At 39.5% G+C, this 19,854-nt stretch overlaps 1 protein-coding gene across 1 annotated transcript; it reads right to left on the reverse strand.

Annotated features, from left to right (window-relative positions):
- Positions 1–12,997: 12,997 nt before the first annotated feature.
- Positions 12,998–15,362, reverse strand: LOC130981967 (probable indole-3-acetic acid-amido synthetase GH3.1). Its single transcript, XM_057905748.1, has 3 exons — positions 14,912–15,362; positions 14,727–14,828; positions 12,998–14,598 (listed from the first exon to the last, which is right to left on the reverse strand). Exons 1-3 carry the CDS (start codon positions 15,253–15,255, stop codon positions 13,221–13,223), a joined length of 1,824 nt encoding a protein of 607 aa, XP_057761731.1. The 5' UTR covers positions 15,256–15,362; the 3' UTR covers positions 12,998–13,220.
- Between the last annotated feature and the right edge of the window lie 4,492 nt (positions 15,363–19,854).

A 19,854-nucleotide genomic window follows, 5' to 3' on the forward strand; every position in this document is an offset into this window, starting at 1 on the left:
TAACATAGTGCCTAATTCATTTTATAAATTTAATGGTTACATTATAAGTATTGTTCTCTTCTTAAAAGAGGAGGTTACAAACTTGCAATGCAATATTAATTATATATGTATCCAAAAAAAATATGATTCAATATATGATGAAATATCAAACATTCAAATATCTTATGAAAAAAAAGTATTTTATTAAAATAATAACTCATGAAAAGAGTAACCAAGTAAAAAACTCATAACATTATAACATTATAGTGTATGCATTATTTTAAATACATGCACTTAGACATGATTTTTGATCCATCACCTTATAATTCGATTATACATTATGAGTCATAATTTGGCCTTAATTATCATTCATTCTTTGTTTATAATCGACACTTTTATTACCAACTTAATGACCATCATTTCTATCTTAATGACCAAACGGTCATAACCTCAATTCTATTCATCAATTTTATACCTATAAAAGGAACTTTCTATATCTAATCTCAAAAACAATACACGATAAGTTCTATTTCATGTCTTACATTCTATATTCGTATAATTATTATAAACAAAACACATGATAAATTTTATTTCATGTCTTGCATTTTATATTTATAAAATTATTATAAGGACACACATGTGATAAGTTCTATTTCACGTCTAATATTCTATATTCATAGAATTATTATATACCTCTTAAACACTTACTAACTTGGGCGTCAGAATGTCTTTTGCAGGTACTTACACTCACTGTATTCTTTGATGTCCGAGTTATTCTTACTCCATTAAAGAAAAGGCGTATTACAATAGCATAAGAGACAAACTATAACTCAAAAGTTTATCCACACAAAAACAATCTCTATTTTAATTCTTTTTACAACCTATGCTAACTAGTGTTGGAGTCATTGCAGGTACACTGTCATTATTAGAAATGACGTATTCGAAATATTGAAAACTCAAAATAAAAGAATAGTGTCAATATTCTACCTCTAACCTATTCTCTTTAATTTTACTTAGGTAATTTCTAAATTCGAAAGAAGAAAAATACTTCTAAATGGTTTGTAATTTGTGTGAGCGTGTGTAGATAAAATAATAGTATAATCAGAAATCATAGGTTGTATAACTGTTAAGGCATTTTCTATCTCATCTCTTCTAACTAGTTTGTAATTTCGTATACATATAACAAAAAATAAAATAGCAAATTCATTGAAGGTTTTGGTTAAAATAATATTAGAGAACTAACTTCTTTTAATTAATATTAGTCAATTTTTAAAATTATTTTATTTATTTTAAATTTTAGATATTAAATTATAAATATTTTATTCTAAATTTTAAATTATAAATCCTAATCCTAACTCTTGAAAAAATGGAAAATTTTAAAATGAAAAAAAATTGATTAATATTAACTACTAATTAAAAATTAATTCTTTATATTCTTTTTCGTTAATCATTACCTCAATTGGTTTTCGCTGATCATTTTAAGTTTTAGCTATACAGCATGTCCTTGATAACCGCCGTTATCTTTTTCCTCATTTGAAGTAATGCGCTAAACTATTTTGGTTGGTCGGATTGGTTAAAAAGAGTCAAATATGTTAACTAGCTTTTCCCAATTTTGTAGTAAGCACATCTTAACTAGCCATAAAACGTTGAAATAACACATTCTTTCTAAGTTGAAGTCACTGGTGAACACCTTCAACTAAAAAAGAAATGACTAGTTAATTGTAATTGTAATTTAATTAATAAGGGAAGGTTGTGGATCTTTCATGGGGATGCTTGAGGTGGCTTATTCATGTTTCTTAGAAGTGTCTTTTAGCAACATATAGGAGTCCCCAAGTTTTAGAAATAACAGTAATTCCCTCCTAACAAATTACAGTAAGTTTAAAAATACATTATAAATTTGAGATAGAAGACGGACAGAGAAATGAACTATAAAGGAGATGAAAACTAAGATGATACATAATGCAAAAATACGGATAGTGAGATAAACTTGTTACGGTAGGTAACCGGAGATTAGCCCAATGAATGACGTTAGGCGGCCCAAGTGTATAACGGAGGAGAATTCCAGGTAGGTCCGCAACTCGGGAGGCTCCGTCCGACTTGTGCTCGCGTGTGAATGGGGGGTGGTACCTGCAAGGACACTCCGATGCCTAAGTTAGCAAGGGTGTAAGCAGGTCTTAGAGAGTATGGGACTTAGGAATACCTGAGGTGTGTCAGTGTACTTATAGTGGTGAGCCAATAACCACCGTTGGAGTAGTGCCGTATCTTTAGGATAATAACCGTCCCACTATCTTAGGGAGGTTAAGATATGGCTTTAGGAAGTGGTTAGAGAGATTCTAGGGGCGGTTACTCATTTGAATGAGTGTTTACTTGCCAGCTAATCTCACAACCGACTTCTTCGTACCAAGTCGGGGTGGACACCGACCTCTTGAGTGGAGGTGGGTGCTTTGCTAGGCTTAATCTAATGGATCAGGCCTTTCGATTGGACCTGGGCCCTTAACATTGGGCCAGGGTATGAACAGTGCCCCTACTTGAGCCCAAATCTTTTTAAAGTTTGGGTTCAAGTATTTAACTCGGGTTCGTAGTCGACTTGTTTGAAAGAACACGGATCTTGGAAACCGACGTGATTTCCGCGACTTTTAGTTTCTGACAGTTACGTCAATTCAAGCGTCGTGTCCGTTGAGGGTTTATTTAGGGATTGAGGGCTTTGGTAACGGTGCAGTCGCATTAATGACTGCCTCGTTTTTACCATTATGCCCCTTAGCCTATTTATAAATACTTTCCCTCTCTTTCCATTTTCCGTTTCTGCGATCTTTCAAACTTCTTCTTATCTTGTTCGTATTGCATCCTTGCGTTCGAAGACTTCTGTTCTTCTCCAACCTCCATTTTCGGATAAAGGTTAGTTTTTGCTTTTCCCATGTCATTTTTGTTTGCATGTTTTGTTTGGTGAGTAGATAGGTTGACCCGTAGATTCTAGTTTCGAATCTTTCTTCTTTAGTGGCCTTGTTTTTGATTTTCTTTTTTTTCCCTTTTGTAGGTTTTTCTGCCACTTTTTTTTACATAAAAATGGCTTCTGTAGACATTCTTTCTCAGTGGGTTGACGATACGGTCCTTGGGGAGGAACCGTTGGTCGACGCTGAATTCATCACTCACCTCCGAACTCATCATAGGCTCTGTACTTCGGACGAGGACGAGCCCAAATATGAATTGATAATCCCGGGTCCTGAAGACCGGGTCTGCTTTGGGAGGGTTAATGAGGCAGCCCCTCATTTTTTCTTCATGTACGAATGTATGATCACCCGTTTGGGTGTTTTTCTCCCTTTCTCGGCTTTCGAGATGTCCGTTTTGCACCATTGTAAGGTTGCCCCTACTCAACTCCACCCCAATTCCTGGGGTTTTTTGAAGATTTATCAGTTTATAAGCCACGCTTTAGACTTCCCGACTTCATTGAGAATCTTCTTTTATCTCTTCCATATGACTAAGCCCTTTAGTGGGTTAAACAACAAACAACAATGGGTATCCTTCTGAGCCATTCAAGGTCGGAGGATTTTCACCCTTTTTGACGAATCTTTCCACGACTTCAAAAACTTTTTCTTCAAGGTTCAAGCTGTAGAGGGCCACCATCCCTTTTTTCTGGACGAGCATTCCTCCCCTCGCTTTCCCCTTTACTGGCTGCCGGCCACCCCTTGCGAAAAGATTGGTCTAGACGACCTAGACGAGGTGGAGGCGGCCATTGTAGGGTTTTTCCGAGAAGCGTGGGGGAAGTCCCCATACTTGGATACCAGGAAAATTCTCCAGGGTACACCGACCTTCGTTCAATCCCAAATAGGTAGTGCATGCATTCTTTATTTCCGAGTTGTTTCCACCGACTTATATTTTACCGACGAGTTGTTGACTTATATTTTACCGACTTGTAACTCGGTTGTTATTTGTTTTCTTTTGTAGATATGGCAAAAAAGAATGCTCAGGAGGCCTACCAAAGGGTCCGGGAGGCTAAGGCGAAGTCCCGGGCTAGGTCCGGGGTGGTCATCTCTCCTCCCCCTCCACCTCCTCCTCCTAAGAACACTGGCACTCCTACTCAACCTATTGTACTTCTTCCTCGAGCTTGCCCCGACCACCCCCCTCTGCCCAAATTCTCTCCGAACCCGAGAAGAAGAAGCGCAAGACTTCAGAGTCTGGCTCTTCTTCCTTCGATGGTGGGGTTAAGGCGGATGCTATGGCATTCGTCCGAAAGAACATCTATCCTTTTATACATATGGATGATGTTTCTGTTCGGAACTACCTTACCACCATGGCCGAGGAGAGTTTTAGGACGGGGGTGTCTGTGGCAAGCTTTTGGATATTTTTGAGAAGGCTCCCCTTAGCTTGGGTGCAACCTCGAGGGTTGAGGAGTTGGAGGGGGAGACTTCGTATTTTTGAAAAACATGAGAAGGAGCTGAAGGAGGAGAGAGATAAGTTGAGGAAGGAGAGGGATCACCTGAAGGAGGAGGAGGGTAAGCTACGGGCCCAATGTACTTTGGAGGCTAATCTGAGGAAGACGGCGCAAGACAGCTACCACAGCTTATTTCAAGATATTGTTGCCGTGAGGAAGGACTTGCTGAATTCTCGGAACGCATACGCCGAGTTGGAGGACTCTATCGCCGATGGTGCCGAGGAGTCTTGGAGGATTTTCTTGGAACAAGTCAGAGTTATCGCTCCCGACTTGGACCTTTCTCCACTACACCCCGACAAGGTGGTTATTGACGGTGCCATCGTTGATCCTCCCGTCCCCGAGGTCATTTCCGAGTCAGACCTGAAGACTCGGGGACAAAGAATTATCGAGTCTCCTCCTCGTCCTTCGGATGCCTCAGGTTCTTCTTCCGTTCCTCCTCCCGGTCCTGGTGGCGCCTCTCCTGGTGGTGGTGATTCCTCTATTCCAATCAAGAAATGAATTTTTTATGGCTATATGGGGGCCCGGCCTGTGGGTCCCCTCTTTTTTAAACTTTATTTATATGTTGGTGGTTGTGAACAATTTCCTTCTGGCCTTTTAAGGCCGTAAACAAAATATTCTTGTTCGTTGCCCTTTTTTGGATAAGGGTTTTAAAAAAAATAAAGCCCTTTTTTGGATAAGGGTTTTCTAATCAAAGTAGGCGCCCTTTTTTGGATAAGGGTTTAAGTTACTTTGCGTGTATACATGCTTTTCTGCTTTGAATATGTTTGATCCTTTCGAAAAAACCTTTTGTTAGCTTGCATTGTTTGAGCCTTTTTTGTGCAAAGGTTTGTCTGCAAACTTTAAACTTTTTTCAGGTTTCCATATCTCTTTTGTTATCCTTTATACTCAACTTTGCTGTAGTGAGTTTTTATGACTTAAGTTATTTTTGTGATGCGTTTTTCGTTTACTCGGAATGTATCCGAGTTTTTCTACTCGGGTTTTTGTCTTCGACTTATAAGTCGGACTGTTCCCGAGTTTCATACGATCAACTTATATAACCTCTTTACGCCGACTTGTACCTCGTCGTTTCATCCTGACGACCATGTTAGGTCGGTTCATGGGATTTTCACGTTTTGTCGAGCTTAAGTCGGCGCGTTTCGTAGAAAGACTTATAAAGAATAAAGGAGGATATTTAATAGAGACATAGTAATGAAAAAGATCTTTATTAATTGGGAAGGTACCTTTTTGCTACTAAGGGTCTTTGACAGCATGTTTTCCCTTAGCCTCTACTATGATGCCTCGTTAAAAACCCCTCTCCAGAAAAAACCCTTTCTTTTGGGAAAAAATCATGAAGCTGGGAAAAGAGTACATCAGGGAGTAGAGTTCGCTTCTAACTGTAGTACCTTTTCATATTACAAGCATGCCATGACCTAGGTAACTCAGTGCCATCCAGGTCGGTTATTTTATAGTAACCTTTCCCTAGGACTTCCTTGATTTTGTATGGTCCTTTCCAATTTGCGGCGAGCTTTCCATCTCCTGATTTGTTGACCCCAATGTCGTTTCTGATTAAGACCAAGTCGTCAACGACAAATGTTCTTCGAATGACTTTTTTGTTGTATCTGGTAGTCATCCTTTGCTTTAATGCTGCCTCTCTTATCTGGGCGTTTTCTCGGACTTCGGGGAGCAAGTCGAGTTCCTCTTTGTGCCCCTGTACATTTCCGACTTCATCGTGGAGAATTACCCTTGGGCTTTGCTCATTGATTTCTATGGGAATCATGGCTACCCATAGACTAGTCGGAAGGGTGTTTCTCCTGTGGCGGATTGGGGGTCGTCCTATAAGCCCACAATACTTGAGGGAGCTCTTCAGCCCAAGCCCCCTTCGCTTCCTGTAGTCTCTTTCAAGCCTGCCAGTATGACTTTGTTAGCTGCCTCGGCTTGCCCATTGGCTGTGGGTGTTCTACCGAGGTGAATTGATGTTTGATTTTCATACTAGCTACCAGGCTTCTAAAGGTGGCGTCGGTGAATTGGGTTCCATTGTCTGTGGTTATGGAATAAGGTATTCCATACCTTGTGATAATATTTTTGTAGAGGAACCTGCGACTTCTTTGAGCGGTGATAGTGGCTAGTGGTTCCGCTTCTATCCACTTTGTGAAGTAATCTATCCCCACGATCAAGTACTTGACTTGCCCTGGTGCTTGGGAAAAAGGACCTAACAAATCCATTCCCCATTTCGCGAAAGGCCAAGGGGAAGTTATACTGATGAGCTCTTCGGGTGGAGCCACGTGGAAATTTGCATGCATCTGGCATGGCTGGCATTTTTTCACAAAGTCTGTGGCATCTTTCTGCAAGGTCGGCCAATAGAATCCTGCTCGGATTACTTTCCTGGCCAGCGACCTTGCTCCGAGATAGTTTCCGCAGATCCCACTATGTACTTCCTCCAACACCTCGGAGGTTCTTGAGGTCGGTACGCACTTCAGCAATGGTGTTGATATCCCTCTTCTGTAAAGGACATTTCTCACCAATGTATAATGTTGTGCTTCCCTTCGGATCTTTTTAGCCTCTTTCTCCTCTTTGGGGAGGATGTCGAATTTCAGGTATTCGACTAAGGGATTCATCCATCCGAGGTTTAGGCCGACTACCTCAAGTACCTTTTGTTCGTCTTCTGTTTTTGATACCGAGGGTTCTTGGAGGGTTTCTTGGATCAGGCTTCTGTTGTTCCCTCCGGGTTTGGTACTTGCTAACTTGGACAAGGCGTCAGCTCTGCTATTTAGATCCCGAGTTATGTGCTTAACCTTGGTTTCCGCAAAGTGCCCAAGGTGCTCCAAGGTTTTTTCCAAGTATTTCTTCATATTGGGGTCCTTTGCCTGATATTCTCGCTTATTTGGGAAGTCACCACTTGTGAGTCGCTGTAGATCATCACCTTCGCAGCGCCAACTTCTTCTAATTTTAATCCGGCAATCAAGGCTCATATTCTGCCTGATTGTTTGAAGCCGGAAATTCAAATTTCAAGGAGACCTCTATCTGGGTTCCTTTTCCATCTACTAATATTATGCCTGCGCCGCTTCCTGTTTTGTTGGAGGATCCGTCTACATAGAGTTCCCATGTAGTCGGTTTTTCCTCTTGTTCACCTGCGTATTCTGCGATGAAGTCGGCGAGGCATTGGGCTTTAATTGCAGTCCGAGTTTCGTATCTTAAATCAAACTCGGAGAGCTCTATCCCATTGAACCATTCTCCCTGCAACATCCGTCTTTTGAAGGATTTGCTTCATGGGTTGGTTCGTGCGGACTCTTATTGTGTGAGCCTGGAAGTAAGGTCGTAGCCTTCGTGAGGCTATCACTAAGGAGTAAACAAACTTCTCTAGTTTGTGGTACCTTAGCTCAGGACCTTGTAGAACCTTACTGTGTGAAATAGACGGGTGTTGCCCGACCTCGTCTTCTCTGATCAGGGCTGATGAAACAGCCTTGTTTGCGACAGATAGGTATAGGACGAGGTCTTTTCCCGGTATTGGTCGAGTAATATAGGAGGTTGACTTAAGAATTTTTTGAACTCTTGGAACGCCTCCTCACATTCGGAGTCCATTCAAATTGGCATCCTTCCTTAAGGGAGAATAATGGAAGGGATTTTAGTGCCGATTGCCATGAATCTGGAGAGGGCTGCGAGTCGGCCATTGAGTTGTTGAACCTCTCTTAAACAAGTCGGGCTCTTCATTTCTAGGATAGCTCTGCACTTGTCGGGATTGGCCTCAATCCTCTTTGTGTTAGCATGAAGCCTAGAAATTTCCCTGCTTACTGCGAAGGGCATTTTGCGGGATTTAGTCTCATCCCATGCAACCTATAGTGTCGAAGACTTGTGAGAGGTCGGTTAAGAGGTCGACTTCTTGCTTGGTTTTTACTAACATGTCGTCGACGTATACCTCCATTAGGCTCCCTAAATGGGAGGAAAACACTTTGTTCATCAGCCTTTGGTACGTGGCTCTGCATTCTTTAGTCCGAATGGCATGACACGTAGCAATAGTTGGCTTTTGGTGTGATGAACGATGTTTCTCCTGGTCGGGTTCATGCATCGGGATTTGGTTATATCCCGAGTAGGCGTCCATGAATGATAGGTATGATACCCTGAGCTGGAGTCCACCAGGGTGTCAATACTTGGTAGAGGATAGGGGTCCTTGGGACACGCCTTATTCAAGTCGGTATAGTCGACGCACATTCTCCATTTACCATTTGTTTTTGACTAGCACTACATTGGCTAGCCATGTTGGGTATTTGACCTCTCTGATAAAGGGCTTCCAGGAGCGCCTGTACTTGCTCTTTACTATTGAGGCCCTCTCTGGGCCGAGCTTGCGTCTTCTTTGTTGTACAGGTCGGGACCCTGGGTAAACCGAGAGCCTGTGGGACATGAGCTCGGGATCAATCCCGGGCATGTCGGAAGCCTTCCAGGCGAAGAGGTCGGAATTAGCTCTTAGGAGTTCACCCAACCCTGTTCAGGGTTTCCCCTAGGTTGGCTCCTATGTAAGTGTTTTTCCTTCCTCTCACCGACTTGTATCTCCTCGGTCTTTTCCTCCCGGTGGGGTCGCAGCTCTTCTGGTCCTGGCACCACCTAATTCTATGGTGTGGACTTCTTTGCCTTTCCTCTCAGATTTAGGCTTTCGTTATAGCACTTTCCGCCAATTTCTGATCTCCCCTCACCGTTGCTATTCCTCCTGGAGTCGGAAATTTCATGCAGAGGTGAGGAGTTGATACCACCGCTCCGAGTCGATTAAGGGTAGTTCTGCCAATTAAGGCATTGTAGGCTGACCCTTCATCGATGACTATAAGTCTATGCTCAGAGTCCTTGATTTTTCCCCTTTTCCAAAGGTAGTGTGAAGGGGTAAAATCCTAGTGGCTTTATTGGCGCGTACCCTAACCATATAGAGTGTCGGGGTAAGCTCTCAACTCTTTTTCATCTAACCCTAGTTTGTCGAAGGCGGGCTTGAAAAGGATGTCCGCCGAACTTCCTTGGTCTACTAGGGTTCTGTGGAGGGGGGCGTTGGATAGGATCATAGTTATCACCACGGGATCATCATGCCGGGGATTATTCCTTGCCCATCCTCTTTTGTGAATGATATAGTGGGGAGGTCGGGTGTCTCATCCCCGACTGATAGACTCTCTTCAGATGTCTTTTGCGAGAAGATTTGGTGACTCCACCTCCGCAAATCCTCTGAGATCATGTGGATGTGTCTCAGGGGTTGTGGTGGAGGATCTCCTATCCATATCATCTCGCTTTTCTTTCCATGGGTGTCCGACCTCTCCATGAGATATCTGTCAAGCCGACCTCTCTAGCCAGCTTTCTATCACATTTTGAGGTCGTAACAGTCGTTGGTGGAGTGACCATATATTTTATGGTACTCGCAATACTCGCTGCGACTTCCCCCTTTTTTGTTTTAATAGGTCTGGGGGTGGCAGCCTTTCAGTGTTGCAGATCTCTCTGTATACATCACTATAGAAGTCTTTAGAGGAGTATAAGAGTGATACTTTCTGGGCCTTTCGAGACCGGGTTCTTCCTTCCTGACTTCCCTTTCCCTTTCCTAGAGGAGGAAGTAGGTCCAGGTCGTGAATCAGGTATTAATTTGGCATTCTCTTCCATGTTGATGTAACTTTCGGCCCTTTCTTGTACATCACTTAGAGAAACGGGGTGCCTTTTAGATATGGACTGTGAGGAAGGGGCCTCTAAGTCCGTTGACTAACCCCATATTACTGCCTCTGTGGGCAGGTCTTGGATCTAAGCATGCCTTATTGAACCTTTCATGTAGGCTCGTAGAGACTCTCCGACCTCCTGTTTTACTCCCAGGGTCGGTGCATGTTTTACTTATCCTTCTGAATTGAGAACCTCATCAAAAATTTCCTGGAGAGGTCTTCACAAAATAGTAATGGATCTCGGGGGGAGGCTATCGAACACTTCATCGCTGCTTCGATAAAGTGGTTGGGAAAGCTTGCATCTCGTAGCGTCGGAGGCATCAGCTAGATACATCCGGCTTTTGAAGTTGCTAGATGATGCTTTGGATCCGTAGTCCCATCGTAGAGGTCCATATCAGGGCTTTTGAAGTTCCTTGGAACTTTTGCCCTCATTATGTCCTCGCTGAAAGGATCCTCTCCGCCCGGGAGTTGATCTTCTTCTTTATCGCGGGAGTTCTGAGGGAGGATTCTAGCTGCAAGTTTTTTCTAACTTTTTCGCCGTTCCATCTCTTCTTTAAGGTACCTTTCGGTTCCTTTTGCCTCCCGCTCTTGTTCCAATTGCTCTAGGCGGCTATGGACCAATCCCATTAGTTCAGTTACGTGGGATGGTCCACCCTTTTTCTGATTCACGACCATCTGAGGAAATTTACCTTCGGATTTTCATTCCTGAGGTACCTTTCTCTATGGTCGTTATCTTCTGGTGCTGGGCCAGGTCTTCATTGTTATGCCCGCGTTAGATTCTCCTCTTCGGAATCTGTTTCCACACGGACTTCTTCTGGAATCTATCCGCCATCGAGGGGTGATCTCTCGGGTCCCCGGCAACGGCGCCAATGTTACGGTAGGTAACCGGAGATTAGCCCAATGAATGACGTTAGGCGGCCCAAGTGTATACGGAGGAGAATTCCAGGTAGGTCCGCAACTCGGGAGGCTCCGTCCGACTTGTGCTCGCGTGTGAATGGGGGGGGTGGTACCTGCAAGGACACTCCGATGCCTAAGTTAGCAAGGGTGTAAGCAGGTCTTAGAGAGTATGGGACTTAGGAATACCTGAGGTGTGTCAGTGTATTATAGTGGTGAGCCAATAACCACCGTTGGAGTAGTGCCGTATCTTTAGGATAATAACCGTCCACTATCTTAGGGAGGTTAAGATATGGCTTTAGGAAGTGGTTAGAGAGATTCTAGGGGCGGTTACTCATTGAATGAGTGTTACTTGCCAGCTAATCTCACAACTGACTTCTTCGTACAAGTCGGGGTGGACACCGACCTCTTGAGTGGAGGTGGGTGCTTTGCTAGGCTTAATCTAATGGATCAGGCCTTTCGATTGGACCTGGGCCCTTAACATTGGGCCAGGGTATGAACAAAACTATAAAGGAGATAGAAACTAAAATGATACATAATACAAAAATATTATTTACACATAAAAAAATCAATTACTAAATTAATTATTATATATTTTATATAAATATATATTTTTTAACTCTTTTAAAATATATTTTATACGAATAATTAATTTTTTTGTGTTTGCGCAATATAGTTGTAAATAATATATAAAAACGAGAAGTCCTATCATTTTTTATGGAGACAAAATTTATATGCCATATTATTTTTTAATCACAAAATTAATATTATATTATTTTTATTATTTTTATTATTTTTTCTTACTTTTATGCTTTGTGTGGTTAATATCAATATGAAGAAAGAAAAAGCATATACACTTGGAATATTTAAGAAATTTTATAAAAAAAAATAAAGATTAATTCCAATAAAATTATATCGTTAAATAAGCATTAAAATTTACACCATACCTTTATAGAGGATTAGAGAAAATAGTATATTTTTTTTAAAAAATATCGTTGTCAATATAATTGCCTATAAAAATTGTTGATGAGTGTAATACTTTTCTAAATAAAAATATAAAAGTGATCTAAATTGGAAACAAATATAAAATAGTGTCTATCATGCTAGCCTATAAAGTCAAATATAACACAATTGTTTACTTCACTATCTTTTTTTTTTCTATCTTTCTTTTTCTTTTATTTTTAAAGGTGGAAATATTTTTCATTATGAGCCTCTTTACATGGAATTCGAAATTGTCGTTTACATGTTCAAAGACTGTAAATCTGTGTGATATACTAGTATTCCAATTCCAGGTTTTTGAACAACTCGTTTTAAGAAACAAAAAAAAGAAAGAAAAAGAAATTAATCAATAATCATCTGCCCATTTTTCCCCCTTCTTCCAAGTTCCAATTCAAATATATTAAATAGATGGGGGGATAAAGTTAGTCAAAGACGTTAGTTAGAAAGGCTACCAAATTTAATAACAAATGAGTGAATATTTGGATTCGGATAAAAAAATTAGTATTATTATTAAGGCTGTCAAATGTCACAATAATCAACCTCCGTCACGCAGCTACCCACTAAGCCGTCCGCATCAGTCTGGTATAAAGTTCATGTGACATGCTTCCAAAAACGTAGGGCCTCCGATAATTTTATTAATTAAAAGTTCAAAATTATGGTTTCATTTCACACCTATTAGCTTATAAATTTCATACTATATAGTAATTTACTTTCCCGTGATTAGTAAACCTAGCACAGAAAGAATATATAGCACGTGCAAATAAGTACACGCACATAGAGCCTATAGTAAGAGATACCTTCAAAACTTTGGGTCATTGGACAATCCACTTTGATCCCATTGGAATTGAGTTTCATATCCCTTTCACATCCCATATACCAAACAAGAAAAATTCCCATCAATTTGAGCTTTCGACGTGTCTTTTCAGAAACTTATAATTAAGATGTATTAAGAATTTAAGATCACACATACATAATAAGTAAGCGTGGTTTCCATACTGAGGACAAACAAACATTTACATACGAACGAACAAAAAAAAAAAAAGTTTAAAGTTTAAAGCACATAGTTATGTTTTAAGTTTTAACAGAGTTAAGCGAGCCACGACGGCCAAAAAAGAGAAAAGCTAAAAGCAAGCACTTTTGAACATCACATCAAGAAGTTAATACACAGATACCTCCATGAGATAATAATAATAATAAATTAAAAAAAGAAAACATTTTTATTGAGATCTAGTTCTAGTGCATGACTACTGCATGGCGGGAAGCATCCTTCAACGACGACGTTCCGGTGTCCAGTGAGGTGCAGCTGGGCTGAAATGAACAGAGACCACCCTAGAGTCGAGCAGTTCCATTATTGGTGTGAAACTTACGCACCTTGGAACCTTGTACTGATTAATGGACGCACCCCTGGAGATAGCATAGTCCATGAGTTCCTCAAATGTTCCATTCTTCACCACTCTTATTTCCAAAGGACCAATTGAGTTATCTGCAACTCTTCCCTGTCTATAAACCGAGTTTAAAGACTCCTCCATTGCCAAGCAGCACTGGTTTAGAACTTCATTAGTTGGAGGACGAGAAGCGTTCTTTATCATAAGCTCCCAGTAAATCACGTAATGCCCTGGGATCGATTTTGTGTCTGCATAACTCGTGTACTCAACCACCGTCGTGTTGAACTCCTTTAACAGCACAGATGCGTTCTCTATGCCTCTCTGAAGCTCCGATTCATCGGTTTTGTCAGAATCGATGCTCAAAAGAACGTTCTTTCTTCTTACAAAGCGGAATTCTGGCGCGGTGTTGTGGAACCTTGTGACTTGAAGAATGTCACCCACTCGGTAGCGGTTGAGGCCGCAGTAGGTTGTGATAACGAGCTCGTAGTACTTCCCGACTTCGACGTCGGCGAGGTCAACGAGCGGCGGCGGCGAGTCACGGGAGAGAGTGAGAGGAGACGAGTCATCGTGTGGAATGAACTCGAAGTAACCCATGTTTGGCATAATGGTGTAAGAAACGTCAGAAGGATCCGAAATTGGCCTGAGATTGAGACCAAAGTAGCACTCGGAGGAACCGTACATGGTGCAAGCTTTAGGTAATCCACCACTGTAGTAGTCCAGCGTGGGAATGTATTGCGCCATGGCACCGGTGACGATCACGTCCAGGTACTTAGTATTTGGCCAGATTCTTGTGATTATCCGTTCCCAGTCCTCACTGGAGCACTCCATGGTTATGAATTCCGCCAGCTCCGGGTCGGGTTTGAGGAGTTTGGCCATGCATTCCCTTATGGAAGGGTCGGTGATTTTGGGGCTTAGGGTTCCGGTTGAGATGTCATGGCTCAACTGTTGCCAGTTAAGCTGGAGGAAGCGGATGGCCCTGAGAAGGCCGGAGGCGAAGACGGCGCCGACGCGGAGGACTTGGTGGCGCATGATGAGGCCGCATAGCATCTGTGTGTACATACTCTGGAACGAATCGGGGCAGAGGATCGCCTCATTCGGGCTAGTGTACAAGTTGTATGGGTCAAACGGACGGTTCTTGAAGTGCTCGCTTTTGTAGTAGCTTGTTAGCACCGGCCGCGCCACCAGCCCTCCGGGGGTCTTCGTTTCTGCCTTGACGAACAGGAAGTGAAGCGCTTTTCCTTTGTCCAAATCAGGAACGTACCTGTGTATGTGCACAGCGTAAGAAACAAATTAATTAATTAATTAGGAGTTAGTACTGTAGCTGATACACGTTGGTTGCGTTGAGTTAATGCAAGCACTGTGAAAGAGAAGAGAGAGAAAGAAACGTACTGGTTCATGACTGGCATGAGAAGGCTGTACAGTAACTGACGTCGGTCTAACTCCTCATGAATGAACGGCATCAGTTTTCTTTCGCCAGCAGATGTGCCAGAACTGCAAGTTTTCATCATTACATATCATCATCATATATATACGTATCTCGTGACTCGTAAATAGTTACTGTGATCAATGTGTACCTGGTGAGGAACTCAGAGATTGGGTAAGCGCAGAAGATTGGAGAGCGGTCACCATTTGCAATGCGCTGTATATCAGGCTGAAGATCCTCGTAAGTAACGACAGGAATTTTGGACTTGAAGCTCTTCCGGTCAGTGGCTCCGTTTAGGCCAAATCGCTTCAGATACTCTGTGTCGGCGTTCTGGCGCAGAATCTCCTCCAAAACTCTCTCCTGGACCGAGTCGGTGTTTTTTGTGACCTCCTCGATGAACTGAAGAGCCTTTGCGCTCTTCTCATCACAAGCAGGTGCAGGAACTAAAGGTTGTTCAATAGGAGAGGGCGACAACAACTCAGAACCACAAGCCATCACGAAGGGTTAATAGCAGAGAGAGAAGACTCGTGAAGAATTGAATCAAGTTGATTATGGAAACTTTTATTATTGTTTTAGCGGTGTGGATGCAGAAAAAGGGATTGGAAGGGTGGAAAATGAGTGTGAGAGGAGAGAGGGGGGTTCTTGTTTTTATAGTGGGATTTGGAGGCGTAAGACTTGGCTTAGGGCAAGGCAGATCATGGGAAGCAACGTTGAGTAAAGAGGGGCCAAATAGCAATTTTGGAGGGAAGCGTAGGGAGTGTGAGACAAGAGATTAATTTATTTTGTTGGTGTAAACATGGCTGGGGAACATGTGGGCCCATGAACACGTAGGACTTGGGGCATTATGGCCGACATAGAGGGGCCAGTGGATCGCCACGTCATCAGGACCTTGTCGAAGACGATTACTCGTTCGTCATGGCCGAACCACGCGGCCATTTTCCTTGCAGAGGTTTGTTGGTCTCCGAAAGCGACCCGTGCCGGCTGTTCCTCTTGTAATATTGTAGCCCATTTCATTCAGCAAGAGACGGCCCAAGGCTTAACTACACTACTCACATCTGAATTGTGATCAAATAATTCCTTATTAGTATGAGCTTAATTAATAATTATTACTATCTACTTTCCAGAATCTATCGCTAGCTAATGAGTTGCTGTATGTATAAAGTGGGATTTAAATTTCTAACATTTACTTAAATGGATGAGTGAGCTGACCACTCGACCAACCCAAGTTGGTTTATTACTATCTATTTATTACAGAATAAAATCATTTTACCATCGTGATCTAATTTTTGTTATGTTATTTCAGTGAAAACATTCTTAAGATGATTCCATTTTAACCTTATAAAAATTTTGTGTTTTGATATAACTTACATATATTTTATGAAAAAATTATAAGAAACAACGTTTTTTTTTACAGCATAAATAATAAGTAAAAAAATTAATTTTAAAATTTAAATTTTAAATTAATTAAGTTTATTTATGTTTAATAGAATTGAGATGTAGTCCATTGTTCACAATCTCTATTGTTTATCTAATAGAATTAATATTTTAAAAATATAAAAAATAATGATAATTATGAACAATATAAATAATAAATTAAAAAAAAGGTAAAATTAAAATTAAAACCTAGATCATTAATTAATTATTTAATTTTAAATTTTAAAATTTAAAAATTAATATTAGCATTTAAACATATTCACATTACGTACGGTTATTCCTAATCTCACCAGAACCTTTAATACATGTCTAAAACTTGCTGTTATTGTCCTCCGATCCTCACCTCGCACCGCTGCACCCCCACCAGCCGTGCAAACGCCGCCGTAATCTCCCGCCGACACCGCCGATACCTCACCTGTCGCCGCTGTCCCTCCGCAGCAAAGGCAGATCCCCCCGCGACTGGCTAACCTAGCTACGGGTTGCCCAGCCCATCAACATGATGGACCAACAAAGCTTCAACCATTTATTGTTATTAGAAAGGATAAGAGAGAGCAATAGAGAAAATGTTTGTGTCAATTTAAGTTATATCGAATGATACAATATAAAATGATATTTGTAGGTGCTAAAAGAATCGTAATAATAAAGACGTAATATTCTATAATAAATATTCAGATATACTAAATAATTCTAAGGGTAAAACACTATAATAAGCCAAGGAGAATAAAATTTTACACAAATAAGCCAAATGAAAAATTGGTTCATGAATCTACCAACGCATATTACTATATAGTTCGAATAAGGTTCATTCGAACTCTATTCACACATAATTCGAATCATATTGATTCGAATTATACACAAATACACACACTAATTCGAATCATGTTGATTCGAATTACACTCACACACGCTGCACATAGTAATTCGAATTTGACAGATTCGAATTACTTATGATTTAATTTTGTCCATTTTTTATTAAAAAATTAATAATTGATTAAAAAATTAATAATTAAAAAATTAAAAAATATATTTTTTATTTCATGCATTAAAAAAAGCTAACAAAATATTTTACTCTATACAAAATAATTTTAAAAAATGGCTTAAAAGATATTAAGAATACTATAAAAATTTGTAATGTCCTAATAACTTAAGACATTAAAGAAATACTCTACATAGTCAATAATAATTTAAAAATTAAAAAAATATAGTTATAACCAGTATTTACCTAAATTACTAGAATATTACAAACTTTTATAGTACTCATAACATTTTTTAAGCCATTTTTTAAATTATTTTGTATAGAAAATGGCTTAAAATAGCTTAAAATGCACTTTATTCTAGGCAAAATAATTTAAAAAATGACTTAAAAAAATGTTAGGAGTACTATAAAAAATTTTAATGTCCTAATGACTTATGACATTAAAGAAATACTCTACATAGTCAATACTAATTTAGAAATTAAAAAATATAGTTACAACCAATATTTACCTAAATTACTAGGACATTACAAATTTTTATAGTACTCCTAACATTTTTTTAAGCCATTTTTTTAAATTGTTTTGCCTAGAATAAAAGGCATTTTTAAGCCATTTTCTATGCAAAATAATTTAAAAAAATTGCTTAAAAAATGTTAAGGGTACTATGAAAGTTTGTAATATTCTACTAATTTAGGTAAATACTGGTTATAACTATATTTTTTTTTTAATTTCTAAATTATTATTGACTATGTAGAGTATTTCTTTAATGTCCTAACTCATTAGGACATTACAAATTTTTATAGTACTTCTAACATCTTTTAAGCCATTTTTAAAATTATTTTGTATAGAATAAAATATTTTTTTGTGGTATAATTTAAATAAATTTATTTAAAAAATTTATAAAAAAATATTCATGAGTTATTAAAAATGCGCAAAAGAGTATTGTATGAAATTCGAATTGATAGCTCACTAATATTTTAAAGAAGTCTCGTAATAAAATATTTTGTTAGCTTTTTTTAATGCATGAAATAAAATATATATTTTTAATTTTTAAATTATTAATTTTTTTAATCAATTATTAAATTTTTAATAAAAAAATGGACAGAATTAAATCATGAGTAATTCGAATCTGTTCAATTCGAATTACTATGTGCAGCGTGTGTGAATGTAATTCGAATCAATATGATTCGAATTAGTGTGTGAGCGCGTTTGTGCATAATTCGAATCAACATGATTCGAATTATGTGTGAATAGAGTTCGAATGAACTTGATTCGAACTATATAGTAATGTGCGTTGGTGGATTCATGAACTAATTTTTCATTTGGCTTATTTGTGTAAAATTTCATTCTCCTTGGCTTATTATAGTGTTTTACCCTAATTCTAATGAATGCTAATTGATCCTAATATATTTGACACCCCCCTCAGTTTAAAATTTATTTAAAACAACGAAATAAAAAATGCACAAATTGATAAAACGGGTGCAGACGGAACTGCCGGAAGGAAGCACAGATAGAACTTTCGTTGTCTGAAGGAAGTACAAACAGAACTGTTACTGTCTGAAAGAAGCGCAGACGGAACTACCGTTGTCTGAAGGAAGCGCAGGCGGAACTGCCACTGTTTGAAGGAAGCGCAGACGAAACGATCGTAGGAGAAAAGTGAAAACTATATGATTTCTCTATGAAATTAGGTAAGCAGCGGATGACAATGGTGTTTGATTCGTTAAACTCGAAATGACACAAGATGAAGAGGATAGACTAATCGATAAGGTAAAAAAGTATCAAAGGAGGGACAAAAGACAAGAAAAAATGGCATAGAGGAAAAGTATAAAAAAAATACGGTGATTTCATCATAGAAAATACAACCAAAGATACCATGTTAAAAAGGATAAGAGAGAGCAATAGAAAAAATGTTTGTGTCTATTCAAGTTATATCGAATGATATAATATAAAAGGATATTTATAGGTACTAAGAGAATCGTAAAAATAAAAACGTAATATTTTATAATAAATATTCAAATATACTAAATAATTCTAATGAATGCTAATTAATCATAATATATTCTGACAATTATATCGAACCTCGAATCAAACTGCGGACGAAGCGGCCAACGTGTCCATGGGTGCAAAAAAATTTGCTACGAAAGAAGCTGCGATATCTATATTTCAAAATATTTATTGTCTTGTTTAGTGGACGCCGGATCTGTCGTCGGAAGATTGTAGAAGCTATTTGGATGGTTTGATCAACTCGAACCTTCCTCAGTACTGTGCCGAAAAGCACGTGACCGCTGGAGTGCACCGATGTTTCACTACCATGGAAGAAAACCGCCTACCATCATCCTCATCGGTGGCTGCTGCCGGTAGTTGTCGAACCGTTGAAGGAGCAACAGCAGTGTTAGTCGTTGCGTCGTTTTCAACACGGCCTTTTAGTGAAGCTAAATCAATGGTAAGTTTAGAATGATAATTTTAGTAGGTATGCGGATAGTTATTTTAATTTTTATGTGGATGATTATTTTGATTGGATTGGGTTTAGTTATATATAATTAAAATATGTTGGATGTTTAATTCATTAGATATGCGGATGATTATACCTTAGGTGGATGATTATTTTCATTAGGGGTGAGCGATGCCGGTAACGGTGTGTTGCAAGCCAAGCAGCGACGGAGAGGAGGAGCTCGACGGTGCCGTT

Source organism: Arachis stenosperma, chromosome 5, assembly GCF_014773155.1.
Source record: "Arachis stenosperma cultivar V10309 chromosome 5, arast.V10309.gnm1.PFL2, whole genome shotgun sequence".
Lineage (NCBI taxonomy): Eukaryota > Viridiplantae > Streptophyta > Magnoliopsida > Fabales > Fabaceae > Arachis > Arachis stenosperma.

Coding starts and splice junctions, on each gene's coding strand:
- LOC130981967 (XM_057905748.1), bottom strand. CDS start 15,255: ATGGCTTGTGGTTCTGAGTTGTTGTCGCCCTCTCCTATTGAACAACCT. Junction 14,829..14,911: donor ATCTCTGAGTTCCTCACCAG/GTACACATTGAT, acceptor GAAAACTTGCAG/TTCTGGCACATCTGCTGGCG. Junction 14,599..14,726: donor CTCATGCCAGTCATGAACCA/GTACGTTTCTTT, acceptor GCACATACACAG/GTACGTTCCTGATTTGGACA.